Consider the following 15,773-nt stretch of genomic DNA (forward strand, 5'->3'; position numbering starts at 1 on the left):
CTGCCTTCATACAGACCAGTTCTCAGGTAGGGAGTCCACTGCCTTCATACAGACCAGTTCTCAGGGAGGGAGTCAACTACCTTCATACAGACCAGTTCTCAGGTAGGGAGTCCACTGTCTTCATACAGACCAGTTCTCAGGTAGGGAGTCCACTGCCTTCATACAGACCAGTTCTCAGGTAGGGAGTCCACTGTCTTCATACAGACCAGTTCTCAGGTATAGAGTCCACTACCTTCATACAGACCAGTTCTCAGGTAGGGAGTCCACTGCCTTCATACAGACCAGTTCTCAGGTAGGGAGTCCACTGCCTTCATACAGACCAGTTCTCAGGTAGGGAGTCCACTGCCTTCATACAGACCAGTTCTCAGGTATAGAGTTCACTACCTTCACACAGGCCAGTTCTCAGGTAGGGAGTTCACTACCTTCCTACAGACCAGTTCTCAGGTAGGGAGTCCACTGCCTTCATACAGACCAGTTCTCAGGTATAGAGTCCACTACCTTCATACAGACCAGTTCTCAGGTAGGGAGTCCACTGCCTTCATACAGACCAGTTCTCAGGTAGGGAGTCCACTGTCTTCATACAGGCCAGTTCTCAGGTAGGGAGTCCACTACCTTCATACAGACCAGTTCTCAGGTAGGGAGTCCACTGTCTTCATACAGGCCAGTTCTCAGGTAGGGAGTCCACTGCCTTCATACAGACCAGTTCTCAGGTAGGGAGTCCACTGTCTTCATACAGGCCAGTTCTCAGGTAGGGAGTCCACTACCTTCCTACAGGCCAGTTCTCAGGTAGGGAGTTCACTGCCTTCCTACAGGCCAGTTCTCAGGTAGGGAGTTCACTGTTTTCATACAGGCCAGTTCTCACAGGCACTCTTGCATGGCGACAGTTGTGCGAACAGTAGTTTTGTCACAGTTTGAGCTTGTTTTGCTTTTTAACCCTTTCAATACACAAAGCGGTAAATCACATGAAACAAGCCACCTCTGTTGTGGCTTAGAGGGACATTAGTGTCTGTGGAGCTGACATCCAGAGATCACCCCTTCTTAAACCTCAAAACAGGTGGTACAGTCCATCGCCCCTCCTCCTCCCACTCCTTTTGGTTCAGCCTAGTTCCCACCACCCTTTTGCTTTGATATCCCACAAACCACCTGTGTCCCTATAAATCACCTCTGGCAGTTGTGGTGGAGCTGCCAGTAGAACTCCGGTAGTGAGGGGAAATCTCTGTCGTGGATCGCTGATCTCATTATGGAAATGAAAAAGTTCATAAGTCACGCTCACTTTTGTTCACCGCATTTGATTTATGGGGGACCTTTTTATGCCAGACATTATGAGCATGGTTCTTCGCTGGTTTACGGGTAAGGCTCTGTTTGCGTGGTTCAAGGATTTCTTCTTCATGGAATGTGGAGTAGTTGCATTTTGTTTAATGTCTATTGGTTCTCTCATGTATGTCAATGAAAAGATATGGCAGAGAAATATATTTAACTGCTGAATACTAGCATCAGAATTATAGAGCTAAAACGTAAGGAAACAAACAGAAACATGAACTAGTTGGTCATAATAACATCCTGACCACCCATTCCTGCCTACCACTATTGGCTCAATCCCCCAAAATATGAGGTGAAATACTGACAGAGAAATGGGATGTTTACCTACCTGCTTATCCCTGTAAAGAAAGCAATTTCATTACAAACACAGTAAAGATTACTTTAAAACAACACAGTAAAAATATCAACCTTTGTGAGAAATTGCATCAATTGTGCCCAAGCTAGATTATCGAGAAGAGAGATGGGAGGAACATTCCGCCGTGCTAGCAATCATTTCCCATAATTTCCTGTGTTACATTCAACTGTGACATCCTCTCCCTTATAGTCTATCATTTGGTTTGGAAAATACATATTGTATGCTGTTTAATGCAGTGGCCACAGCCATTTTAGAGACACCCATCGCCTATTTCCGTTCTAGACCACGTCACACTGCAGCAACTGGGGAAGGAAATCAAATGTAATTTATGCACGTTTTTTACGACATTCTGGGAGTGTCTCCTGCCACGACTCATTAGGAGGTCGAGGAGAGGCTGAACATTAATATACATAATGTGGTCATAGCAACGGGAAAGGATATAAGGGCTGACATAGGGGGGAGGGGTGCGGCTGAACAGTTTACCCAGCATTCATTAACCTGGCGAGATGAACAAATATCCCTGCAAAACTCACCTCAACATCTCCAAACATTTGAAATGTCAGAGTCAAAAGCAAACAAACCACCCCTAATACCCCCAATCACCCCTAATAATCCCCAACCACCCCTAATAACTCCCAACCACCCTTAAACCACCCCTAATAACCCCCAACCACCCTTAATAACCCCCAACCACCCCTAATAACCCCCAATCACCCTTAAACCACCCCTAATAACCCTCAACCACCCCCAATAACCCCCAATCACCCTTAAACCACCCCTAATAACCCCCAACCACCCTTAATAACCCCCAACCACCCTTAAACCACCCCTAATAACCCCCAACCACCCTTAATAACCCCCAACCACCCCCAATAACCCCCAATCACCCTTAAACCACCCCTAATACCCCCAACCACCCCTAATAACCCCCAACCACCCTTAAACCACCCCTAATACCCCCAACTACCCCTAATAACTCCGAACCACCCTTAAACCACCGCTAATACCCCTAACCACCCCAATAACCCCCAACCACCCTTAAACCACCGCTAATACCCCCAACCACCCCTAATAACTCCCAACCACCCTTAAACCACCGCTAATACCCCCAACCACCCCTAATAACCCCCAACCACCCTTAAACCACCCATAATACCCCCAACCACCCCTAATAACTCCCAACCACCCTTAAACCACCGCTAATACCCCCAACCACCCCTAATAACCCCCAACCACCCTTAAACCACCCCTAATAACCCCCAACCACCCTTAATAACCCCCAACCACGCCTAATAACTCCCAACCACTCTTAAACCACCGCTAATAACCCCCAACCACCCCATAACCCCCAACCACCCTTAATAACCATAAACCACCCCCAATAACCCCAACCACCCTTAAAAACCCCCAACCACCCCCAATAACCCCAACCACCCTTAAACCACCCCTAATACCCCCAACCACCCCTAATAACCCCCAACCACCCCCAATAACCCCCAACCACCCTTAATAACCCCCAACCACCCCCAATAACCCCAACCACCCTTAAACCACCCCTAATACCCCCAACCACCCCTAACAACCCCCCAACCACCCTTAAACCACCCCTAATACCCCAACCACCCCTAATAACCCTCCACCACCCTTAAACCACCGCTAATAACCCCAACCCCCCCTAATAACCCTCCACCACCCTTAAACCACCGCTAATAACCCCAACCCCCCCAATAACCCCCAACCACCCTTAAACCACCCCTAATAACCACCAAGCCACCCCCAATAACCCCCAAACTACCCCTAATAACCCCCAACCACCCTTAAACCACCCCTAATAACCCCAACCACCCCATATAACCCTAAACCACCCTTAAACCACCCCTAATAACCCCCCAACCACCCTTAAACCACCACTAATACCCTCAACCACCCCTAATAACACCCAACCACCCTTAAACCACCCCTAATAACCCCCAACCACCATCCTTCTCCCCCAACCACCATCCTTCTCCCCCAACCAGCCCTAATAACCCCCAACCACCATCCTTCTCCCCCCAACCACCCCTAATAACCCCAACCACCCTTAAACCACCCTTAATAACCCCAACCACCCCTAATAACCCCAAACCACCATCCTTCTCCCCCCAACCATCCCTAATAACCCCCAACCACCATCCTTCTCCCCCAACCACCCCTAATAACCCCCAACCACCAACCTTCTCCTCCAACCCCCATCCTTCTCCCCCCAACCACCATCCTTCTCCCCCAACCACCATCCTTCTCCCCCAACCACCCCTAATAACCCCCAACCATCCCTAATAACCCCCCAACCATCCCTAATAACCCCCCAACCATCCCTAATAACCCCCAACCATCCCTAATAACCCCAATCATCCCTAATAACCCTCCAACCACCATTTTCCTCCTGTTAATCACCCATCGCTCCACCAAATTGCAATTTTTCCGGTAATTCTCACATTCAAGAGGTAAACAAACACAAAACACACATACACGCACACACACACATTAAACAATTGCACGGCAAGGATGGAATGAAACACAAAATAGGAAGAAAAAAAAACAAATACACACACGTAGATAAAGACACAGAGGACAAAAAGAGGACCGTTCGCTGGTAATAGAAAAGTCTTGATTTGTTTTGGAGAAGGAGCTAGCTCAGTTTAGTCACTTCATTTGAATAAGAATGGATTCAATCTGGTTAGATTAGAGGTCAAGGTTCAGTTGTGTTGTTAGTTATAGTCTTACCTCGGATGGGGGTACCCTCTGGAAGAAGAGATACAAAACAACAGTTTAGTTCAAGATTAACGTTAGTAGGAGTTATTTGTTTTTGTGAATCAACCAGTTCCTTGCTAATTGGCCGTCATGATCAAAGTGTTTTAGAGTTTCTTATCAACGGAACTTATTCAATGGGACTTGAAAGACCTCCCACTGCTGGTCTCACAAAGGAACAGAAAGTTGGTATGGTGGGCACACTCTTGTACCCTTCTCTCCTCCTCGCCCTCTCTTCTCCTCCTCTCACTTCCTTTCTCTCTCCTCCTCTCCTCCTCTCCCTCTCTCCTCCTCCCCCTCTCTCCTCCTCTCCCTCTCTCCTCCTCCTCTCCTCCTCTCCTCTCCTCCTCTCCCTCTCTCCTCCTTCCCCCCTCCCTCTCTCCTCCTCATCCATATTAAGGCGTGAACACAAAGCAGCGTCTGAGCTCGGAGAGAGGCTTGGGGTCTTGGAGTGTATGTTTTATCATTGCCACTATTAACACTGATAAGGGGAGTCAAAAGAGGATTGGACCTAAGTCAATGTGCCTGCTAAGATCACATAGCCCTTTCCCAGCCAAGTGACCTTGTGGTCTGGGAAGCCAAACAGTTGACAGCCCTGGTACCAGACTACCAGGACTCTGTAGCAGAGAGGCTGGCCAGAGGCACTATAAAAGGCATGTGGATGGCACCTAATTGGGGGTAGTGTGGCTCTCCTGAGTTTCTACCAAACCTAGGTCCCCCTGAAATGGGGACTTGAGTGGGAAGAGGGTCAACCTCCTAGTATGTTATTCATTTTCTTTCATACCCTCTCACTATTCCTCTAAGTCTCTGCCATTGTATGTAATTTTACTCAACAATTTTGCTCTCGTTTTCACTCAGCCTCTCTACTTTTCCTCTCACACTCTTGCCCTCTCTGATGCCCCTCCTGTTGTCTGTGCCTCTCTGATGCCCCTCCTGTTGTCTGTGCCTCTCTGATGCCCCTCCTGTTGTCTGTGCCTCTCTGATGCTCCTCCTGTTGTCTGTGCCTCTCTGATGCTCCTCCTGTTGTCTGTGTCTCTCTTGCTCTACTTTGTGCCACTCTTGCTCTCTCTTTCTCCCTCCCTCCCACTCTGAGTCAGAATAGCAAACTGACAGTGCTCTGCCCTGGGCTTCCCCCTGAGAGCGCCACCAGGGTGGCGCCAGCCCAGCGGAGGTGCCCTACTTAGTGCCGGGGCCCGCGGTACACAACGCAAGAAGGGGTTAAAGGTTAATGCAGCCTGTTGTGAATGACTCTACATCCCTGACCTGTGTACCAGTGTGACTGCAGGGAGCTACAATCACAGACACAAACCCCTGTCTTTCATAGCAGTACAGAGAACCTACGTGTGTAAGCCATGTTGGAACTGAAGATGTGATTTATAATGGATTATGTTCTAGGGCTGCTCTTCCTCCTCTGGGTTCAGAGTGCTTCTTTGTTTTTCCAGCAGTGGGGAGGTGTGAGTGTTGAGCTTAGATGTTTTGACTGGTTTTTTGAATCTCCATGGATGTTACATCCCTAGAAATATGGATACCATGGCTAACCTGCAACACATGGCATCCTTTTTAAATGCTCATATCAGAGATATCCAATCACACAGAAAGGGGAACAGGGTTTGGGACTGTTCAGTTGTTAGAGTTGGAATTCAAGGGCAGCAAGAAGCTTGTGGGTTTATTTGTTCTCTGAAGTCAGAATTTTAGTTAGGAGTAAGGAGTTACTAGTTAAGGTTTGGTTAGGTGGGGTTAGGTTAGATGAGGTTAGGTTAGGTTAAGGTTAGGTTAGGTTAAGGTTAGGTTAAGGTTAATAAAGCAGGTTTGTGGATCCTGAGTATTAAAAAGAGGGGATAGGGAGGAAGATTTAGTGTGTGGAAAATGAGGAGTTGAGAAGTTCAAAGCGATTGGTTCGAGGGAAGAAGAGAAGAAGACATTTTGAATAGTGAAAGAAACCATCAAAACTTCATGATCATTTATAGAAAACAATGAAAGCAAAGGAACAGGAAGGGAACAGGAAGAGAACAGGAAGGGACCAGGAAGGGACCAGGAAAGGACCAGGAAGAGAACAGGAAGGGAACAGGAAAGGACCAGGAAGGGACCAGGAAGAGAACAGGAAGGGAACAGGAAAGGACCAGGAAGAGAACAGGAAGAGACCAGGAAGGGAACAGGAAGGGACCAGGAAGGGACCAGGAAGGGACCAGGAAGGGACCAGGAAGAGAACAGGAAGGGAACAGGAAGGGAACAGGAAAGGACCAGGAAGAGAACAGGAAGGGAACAGGAAGGGAACAGGAAAGGACCAGGAAGAGAACAGGAAGGGAACAGGAAGGGAACAGGAAAGGACCAGGAAGAGAACAGGAAGGGAACAGGAAAGGAACAGGAAGGGACCAGGAAGAGAACAGGAAGGGAACAGGAAGGGACCAGGAAGAGAACAGGAAGGGAACAGGAAGGGAACAGGAAAGGAACAGGAAGACAAATTAAAACTGTAGGTTTCATCCTTCTCTCAGAGCTTAAGCGAAGGAATGCCCTCTGAAAATGAGGAAAAATCCTTAAATGCAGGGCTCAATTGACTAACAATGCCACTCTATGTAAATTGAACACTGAATGGCTCGGGTCAACGTTAACCACTAAGGATGATGAAAATCACCATGTGTAGCACTGGTTCAGATCCACCTGCCTTATTACAGTATACACACGCAAGTCATAAACTCTGATTTTAAGCTCCGGTGAACTGTGGCTTAATCAGCTTATGGTGGGAGTGACCCAAATGTACCTCCACGGCCAAAGACCTTCTGCCAGCAGTGTGGCATCATTGACGCTGCATAATGCCCCCAACCTTGTGTATGAAATCCTTCTACATGTGGTTGAACGTGTGGTTGTGGATGCGGCTAGCTGTCCAGAGGCTATGCCAATCTGGCCAGAGACCGAGTCCATCTGGGTTGGAGATGGAGGGAGGTGGGGGTGGGGGTGGTGGTGGGGGGGGGGGGGGGGGTTAGGCCAAGTGCCAGGGTTTGACCCTCTCGGATGTCTGGATGACCTTCTCGTTTCCATAGAGACCTATCTGAGCTCCTGGCCCCCTGGATGTTAAAACACATCTGTCCATCTGAATCAGGCCGTCTCTTGCTGCTCTACCCCTGCCCCCACCTCTGTGATGTTCAGTGTATCTGTGCTGGGTGTATGCACATGTGTTTCTGAGCATGTGTGTGTGTGTGTGTGTGTGTGTGTGTGTGTGTGTGTGTGTGTGTACAAAAATGCACACAGCTCATGTGGAGTGCCAAATCATCCAGTATCTTGAGAAAGATTTGGGTCATATTCCAAACCTAATATAAAAAGAGACCAAATAAAGACCTCATTCTTTATGAATATGTATGCATCCCACCTCCCCTCTCTCTACCAGTTTTTATTGTTCTCTCCCTTCTCTCTTGATAATCTGCTCAGCCTGACAAGGGCAGCGAGGGCCTGGGGTCGGGAGCCATGGGGACAGGAGAGAAATGTCAGTCCTCTTCCACACCTCCAAAAGGAGCTCACCTCGGGGAGTCTACACGTAAATATCAGCACAGCAGTCAGTATGGACCTGGCACATCCATCCAGCCAGCACCAGCACTGTCTCCAGAGGCTCAACAGTACACGAGCCGCGTCCAAATGAAGGGCTTTTTGTGTTGTTTGTATGTTTTGTGTGGCTAAAAAGCCACATTGTTAAGGTGTACATGGTAAACACACCAGCATGTGTGTATGGTACTGGGATGGTAGTGTGTGTTTGTGAGGAAGGGGTGTAGGAGAAAGCCGTCCCCCCTCCAGTTAAATCAAGTGCCACAGCAACAGCCAACAACAGGCAAAAAAAACCAAAAAAAACATAGCCCCTATTCAGGAAGTTTAACCACCACAGCAACTTGTCCATATTTCTTCCTCAACGTTTAAAGTCTCCAAGGGTACTGCCGGGAGTGTCCAGAGTGATTTACACACACCTTGGTAAGTTCCCACATATGACTGACTCAGAGATGTCTGACACCAAAACGAATTAATGCTTCAAACAAACAGAAAGAGGCATGGGGTACTAAGTAGAGGAAATCAATTCAACCAAACTAAACAAAGACCCCCCCCCCACACCCAAAGAGAGAAACAATTTTGAAGTATTTATTCAACCTTGAGCAGGTCTGCTCCGTTCCTTTTGGAAAGGGGAGATTAAAGAAAATAAGCGTTCAGCTGCTCAACTGGAAATGATGGCAGCTGAGGGGGTTCGAGCGCGGCAGGCCTTTTTCTCAACAGCGTAAATGAGGCTTGCTGGTAGACTGGGATCTCCAGTAACAACAGCTAGCCGTCTTCGCAGCTAACATAGCTATTATAGACCTTCATATTTAAAAACAAAAGAGGCAAAGAAGACTTGTTTCTCTCACAGACAACTAAAGGCATGAATTTGAATGTTTTCAATACCGCAAATTATAACAGATAGGCTCAAAAAGCCGGCCTCAGATAAAATCTGAAGTGTGGAAATGTGGTAAAAAAATGTTTACAAAAATGTAGACCCGATCCATAACACTTGGAAAGGGCAACAAAGCTTTAGTTGGAGTTTTGTTAGACAGTGGGGGAGCATTGGGCAGCAGGAAAAGTTTTTCTTGAGAAAACATTTGGCTAAGGAGGGAAGGTTGAGCTGGCCACAGCGTGGGGCTGGAGGGTTCAGCCACACAACTCTCCTGCAGCGCCCCCCAAAACCTGGAAACAACTCCAGTTCACCCCGTCACCACTACACCTTCCTGCCTTTATGGAATGAAGGCTTGTTTTTGTGCAAATTCTCAGGGTCATTGAAGCCCTCGCCTGTGTGCTTTCTCATGTGTGGCCATGAGAGGTTCACTGTGTGTGTGTGGGGGGGTAAAGGTCATATTTGTCTGTTTATAAACTTCAGGGTTTCTAGGTAACCTTCTTCTGATTAATACTAGTATACTCATCTAATTAATACTAGTACACTCATCCTATTAATACTAGTATACTCATCTAATTAATACTAGTACACTCATCCTATTAATACTAGTACACTCATCCTATTAATACTAGTACACTCATCCTATTAATACTAGTACACTCATCCTATTAATACTAGTATACTCATCTAATTAATACTAGTACACTCATCCTATTAATACGAGTACACTCATCTAATTAATACTAGTATACTCATCTTATCAATACTGGTACACTTATCTTATTAATACAAAAGTTTTGAGAATGACACAAAAATGTATTTTCACAAAGTCTGCTGCCTCAGTTTGTATGATGGCAATTTGCATATATTCCAGAATGTTATGAAGAGTGATCAGATGAATTGCAATTAATTGCAAAGTCCCTCTATGCCATGCAAATTATCTGAATCCCCCAAAAACATTTCCACTGCATTTCAGCCCTGCCACAAAAGGACCAGCTGACATCATGCCAGTGATTCTCTCGTTAACACAGGTGTGAGTGTTGACGAGGACAAGGCTGGAGATCACTCTGTCATGCTGATTGAGTTCGAATAACAGACTGGAAGCCTCAAAAGGAGGGTGGTGCTTGGAATCATTGTTCTTCCTCTGTCAATCATGGTTATCTGCAAGGAAACACGTGCCGTCATCATTCCTTTGCACAAAAAAGGGCTTCACAGGCAAGGATATTGCTGCCAGTAGATTGCACCTAAATCAACCATTTATCGGATCATCAAGAACTTCAAGGAGAGCGTGTCAATTGTTGTGAAGAAGGCTTCAGGGTGCCCCATAAAGTCCAGCAAGCGCCAGGACCGTCTCCTAAATTGGATTCAGCTGCGGGATCGGAGCACCACCAATACAGAGCTAGCTCAGGAATGGCAAAAGGCAGGTGTGAGTGCATCTGCACGCACAGTGAGGCAAAGACTTTTGGAGGATGGCCTGGTGTCAAGAAGGGCAGCAAAGAAGCCACTTCTCTCCAGGAAAAACCTCAGGGACAGACTGATATTCTGCAAAAGGTACAGGGATTGGACTGCTGAAGACTGGGGTAAAGTCATTTTCTCTGATGAATCCCCTTTCCGATTGTTTGGGGCATCTGGAAAAATGCTTGTCCGGAGAAGACAAGGTGAGCGCTACCATCAGTCCTGTGTCATGCCAACAGTAAAGCATCCTGAGACCACTCATGTGTGGGGTTGCTTCTTAGCCAAGGGAGTGGGCTCACTCACAATTTTGCCTAAGAACACAGCCATGAATAAAGAATGGTTCCAACACATCCTCCGAGAGAAACTTCTCACCACCCTTCCAGGAACCGTTTGGTGATGAACAATGCCTTTTCCAGCATGATGGAGCACCTTGCCATAAGGCAAAAGTGATAACTAAGTGGCTCAGGGAACAAAACATCGATATTTTGGGTCCCTGGCCAGGAAACTCCCCAGACCTTAATCTCATTGAGAACTTGTGGTCAATCCCCAAACAAACAAAAACCCACAAATTCTGACAAACTCCAAGCATTGATTATGCAAGAATGGGCGGCCATCAGTCAGGATGTGGCCCAGATGTTAATTGACAGGATGCCAGGGCGGATTGCAGAGGTCTTGAAAAAGAAGGGTCAACACTGCAAATATTGACTCTGCATCAACTTCATGTAATTGTCAATAAAAGCCTTTGATACTTATGAAATGCTTGTAATTATACTTCAGTATTCCATAGTAACATCTGACAAAAATATCTAAAAACAATGAAGCAGCAAACTTTGTGAAAATGTATATTTGTGTCATTCTTTTGGCCACGACTGTAGTATACTCATCTTATTAATACTAGTACACTCATCTTATTAATACTAGTATACTCATCCAATTCATACTACTATACTCGTCTAATTAATACTGGTACACTCATCTTATTAATACCAGTATACTCATCTTATTAATACTGGTACACTCATCTTATTAATACTAGTATACTCATCTTATTAATACTAGTATACTCATCTAATTAATACTAGTATACTCATCCAATTAATACCAGTATACTCATCTAATTAATACTGGTACACTCATCTTATTAATACCAGTATACTCATCTTATTAATACTGGTACACTCATCTTATTAATACTAGTATACTCATCTTATTAATACTAGTATACTCATCTTATTAATACTAGTATACTCATCCAATTAATACCAGTATACTCATCTAATTAATACTAGTACACTCATCTAATTAATACCAGTATACTCATCTAATTAATACCAGTATACTCATCTAATTAATACTAGTATACTCATCTTATTAATACTAGTATACTCATCCTATTAATACTAGTATACTCATCTTATTAATACTAGTATACTCATCCTATTAATACTAGTATACTCATCTTATTAATACTAGTATACTCATCTTATTAATACTGGTATACTCATCTTATTAATACTAGTATACTCATCTTATTAATACTAGTATACTCATCCTATTAATACTAGTATACTCATCTTATTAATACTAGTATACTCATCTTATTAATACTAGTATACTCATCCTATTAATACTAGTATACTCATCCTATTAATACTAGTATACTCATCATATTGTCCAATTAGTGGATGAGAGGTGTGTTGAACACACACACCACACATCTCAGGTTCCTATCCTTGTTTCACCTTTCTACTTGAATCTGGGAGCCAAAGATGGTTCACATAGTGGGTGGGAAAAGATACAAGTAAAAAAGGAAGGGTAGGAAAGGGACAGAGAGAAGAAGAGAGGGAGGAAGGACGTGGGAGAGAGGATGTGGGGCATGCATTTTAAAAGTAGTTAAAATGCCATCTGCTTCGGGGACAATGGGGATGGTTGTGGACTTAGTAAGACACTTACCAAAGGCTTCTGAAAATCATAATGGAACAGAAAAACAAATAGAAAGAAGGAAAAACAGAACAATTAATTTTAGGGTTCAGGTGCTGCTAGCAGTACCACCTAGAGTGCTGGAACGACACTGTTAAGGTTGATCTTTATGACCCCAGAATGTGATTATTACATGACATTTTTCACACAAAAATGTAATATTTCACACAGGCGTTCAGGCAGCAAAAGGTTAGCATTAAGTACATGTACCACTTCTTGACTTGTGTGTAGAACTCTGGCAAGTTTGCGATCATTTAAAAAAAATCTTATTTATTTCAAATACTGGCTTTATTACTTGGGGATGCTACTTTTCAAAACACACTTTGCCAAATGCTTTATTCATTGTACCAAGGGGTAAAACATCTAGGATGCATATCAGGGGCAAAGTATTTACCAAAGTATTTAGAAATGTTTAGAAAATTGGAAAAAAACACTTTAATTATTAAATAGTGTTCAACTTCAGGTTAGAGAATGAGTTATTTGGCTTTAGTTCCATTTTGTTATTGTTATTGTTTAGTGGTATGAACTGAGAACTTTGTTCAGATAGAGGTTGTTGACATCTGCATGATGTGCATTCAGTGACAACAGCATCTCGACGGACAGACAGACAACAGACAGAGACACAGCGAGGCAATCCGCTATGAGTGTAAAAAAGTGCAGACACAGCGAAAAACTAAAGACATTTTGGAACAGAGAGACAGGTGAGAGACGCAAACGGGGGGTAGACACGTACAATATCAGACAGGAGAAAGCAGGAGAAAATCCAGTAACAACCCAACCAGCTTTCTCTGTAACTCTTCGAGCTTCACAGATGAATAACAACAACAGCAACAAGCAAAACACACATACATCTCAGGATATGTCAAGCCTAATCATGCTTCAGTATGCATGTTTGTCCGTACAATCTATAAACGAAGCCCAATGAGTCTTCCCTCCTACCGTCACTGCACAGGATGAAGCTGAACGAGTGTTAAAACCAGCTCTAGACTCTAGACATTAACATAAGTGGAAGAAAAACTCAGCTTCATAGGAATCCCTCATGGGGGACTGCTGTCCTCAGATAGGGAAGTCAAGAGCATTTTGCACACAACCTCAGCATCTCCAAAGCACTCCGTGAGCTCCTGATACCCCCACAGAGAAACCCCCTGTCGGGTAACACCAAGACACGGAGCACTCAGAAAGTTGTACGACATCATCTAAATGAATGAACCCTTTTTTTTTGCCACCATGGAATTTATTTTGGTGAATTTCAAGTGGATATTTTTAGCTGTAATTTGCTCACTTCTTACGAGCCAAAGGTCCTAGAAAACAGCTATTTTCTATATTTATCACAAATCAAGTGTTTTAGTGTGCGCCTCGCAAGGGCCACATCTAGGACAAGAACTCAGTTGAGACAGACTATTTATTTAGTGTTAGCAGCTGCAAATCAAATAGCATGTATTGCATTTTTCTGATGGTGACACATTGTCAACCTAAAAAATCTACCCCCTGTTGCCTGGGACCACTTTAATGATATATATATTGTAAGACTTTGCTGCACTGGTTCTCTCTCATTAAGGTTTAATCAAGGGCTACGAGATCACACCTACACTTACAGTACTGAGGGGGAGAAAATTATACCAAGCTCTGTTTCTCTCTATTACACATTTCTGGGACCCATTGAATATTTTTTGACCTGCCCTTGATCAGATCTTCTGAACAGAATCAAGCCCAAATCATCCACCCAGTCACCGCGTATCAATCATAATGTTTTAGGGCTAAGGTATAGCACTCACAATCGGAATCATGGCCGCTCACCCTTTTGCATTTAAAAAGCAACCAGTTGCAGCTGAAGGTGTAGCTAAGCAACCAGGGCAGCTGAAGGTGTAGCTAAGCAACCAGGGCAGCTGAAGGTGTAGCTAAGCAACCAGGGCAGCTGAATGTATAGCTAAGCAACCAGGGCAGCTGAATGTATAGCTAAGCAACAGCGTGAACACAATTTCCTTACCTGAGCGCAGCTGTTTGATTCGCCCGTTACTTGCGTTGGGGTCTATGGGCAGGAAGTCCTTAAACCAGGTGATTTCTGGGTCGGGGTTGCCACTGGCAGCACAGAGCATGGTGGCTGTCCGGGTTCGCTCGACCACCTTCAGCTGGGGACCCATGTCTATGTTGGGGAATCCTCCCGGGAGCAAGTCCTCTGTAGAAGGGAGAAAGGAAAAAGACATGGTTATTGGTGTTGGTTAAATTAATTCACTAGTTACTCTGCTACTGCAGTAGCACTACTCCATAGCGAGTCTAAATAAGTGCTTTACAACCAGAACACTTTTAGGTACTTGGTAAAACAAGAATGAATGTCCTGCTTTAATGTTCCATGAGAATCACAAGAGGGATCACGATATCCATTCGAACACAGCTCAATCCAAATACCACTCCTTACACATAGGGAAGAAAATTGCATGAGAGATATTTCAAAATGAAATCCTCTCTTCCTTGAATATCATGATTGTGTGACCTAACTGTAACCTGTTATTTACAGTACCCATTCACACTCCATTAGTTCTAACCGGATATCCTAATCTGAATTGGGTTTAGATAACAGCAGACAGCTACACCTCTAGAGCTCGAGATTACGCTGGGCGCAGAGACAACTCGGATAAACCAATAAAGCAGATTAGGATAATCTTGATGAGGCCAGAAAACAGCAGTCCTCTGAGTCCTGAGAAGTCCCGACCTCAAGCACCAGGGGGGCAGGAGACGTTGGTACCCGAGGAGGGAAAAAGCAAACCAGAGACACCTGCCTCCGACTTCCTCGTTCTAAACGGGTTTACTGGGCTAAAACAATTGGAGGAGACACACAGCAGCCCACACAAACAAAGCCGACCAATCTGAAAATATAACGCCTGAATCTCAGGTACCTGTGAGTGAGTACTCAAACAAACGTAAACAACAGTTTGTGCCCCTCATGTACCACACAACCCTACCCCACCCCACCCTACCCATCCCACCACACACCACCACACCCCACTCCACTCCACCCAACCTAACCCCATCCAACCCTACCCCATCCCACCCCACCCTACCCCACCCAACCCAACCCCATCCCACCCAACCCCATCCCACCCTACCCCACTCCACACAACCCAACCCCACCACACACCACCACACCCAACTCCACTCCACCACACCCAACCCCACCCTACCCCACCCCACCACACACCACCACACCCCACCCCACCCCACTCCACCCAACACAACCCCATCCCACCCCAACCCAACCCACTCCACCCAACCCAACCACACCCTACCCTACTCATTTCCACCCCACCCTACCCCACCCAACCCAACCCCATCCCACCCAACCCCATCCCACTCCACACAACCCAACCCCACCACACACCACCACACCCAACTCCACTCCACCACACCCAACCCCATCCCACCCTACCCCATCCCACTCCACACAACCCAACCCCACCACACCCAACCCCACCCCAC

General features: G+C 45.5%; 1 protein-coding gene across 1 annotated transcript in view; it reads right to left on the reverse strand.

Moving 5' to 3' along the window:
- The window catches only part of LOC115151250 (receptor-type tyrosine-protein phosphatase S-like), a 394,494-nt gene that overhangs the window by 139,125 nt on the left and 239,596 nt on the right, over positions 1-15,773 (reverse strand). The window contains exons 6-8 of the mRNA XM_029695206.1: positions 14,287-14,475; positions 12,273-12,281; positions 4,439-4,456 (exon numbers count right to left, since the gene is read on the reverse strand). Coding sequence (XP_029551066.1) covers positions 4,439-4,456; positions 12,273-12,281; positions 14,287-14,475 — 216 coding nt within the window. The remainder of the gene's footprint in view (positions 1-4,438; positions 4,457-12,272; positions 12,282-14,286; positions 14,476-15,773) is intronic.

Source organism: Salmo trutta, chromosome 17 (genome assembly GCF_901001165.1).
Source record: "Salmo trutta chromosome 17, fSalTru1.1, whole genome shotgun sequence".
Lineage (NCBI taxonomy): Eukaryota > Metazoa > Chordata > Actinopteri > Salmoniformes > Salmonidae > Salmo > Salmo trutta.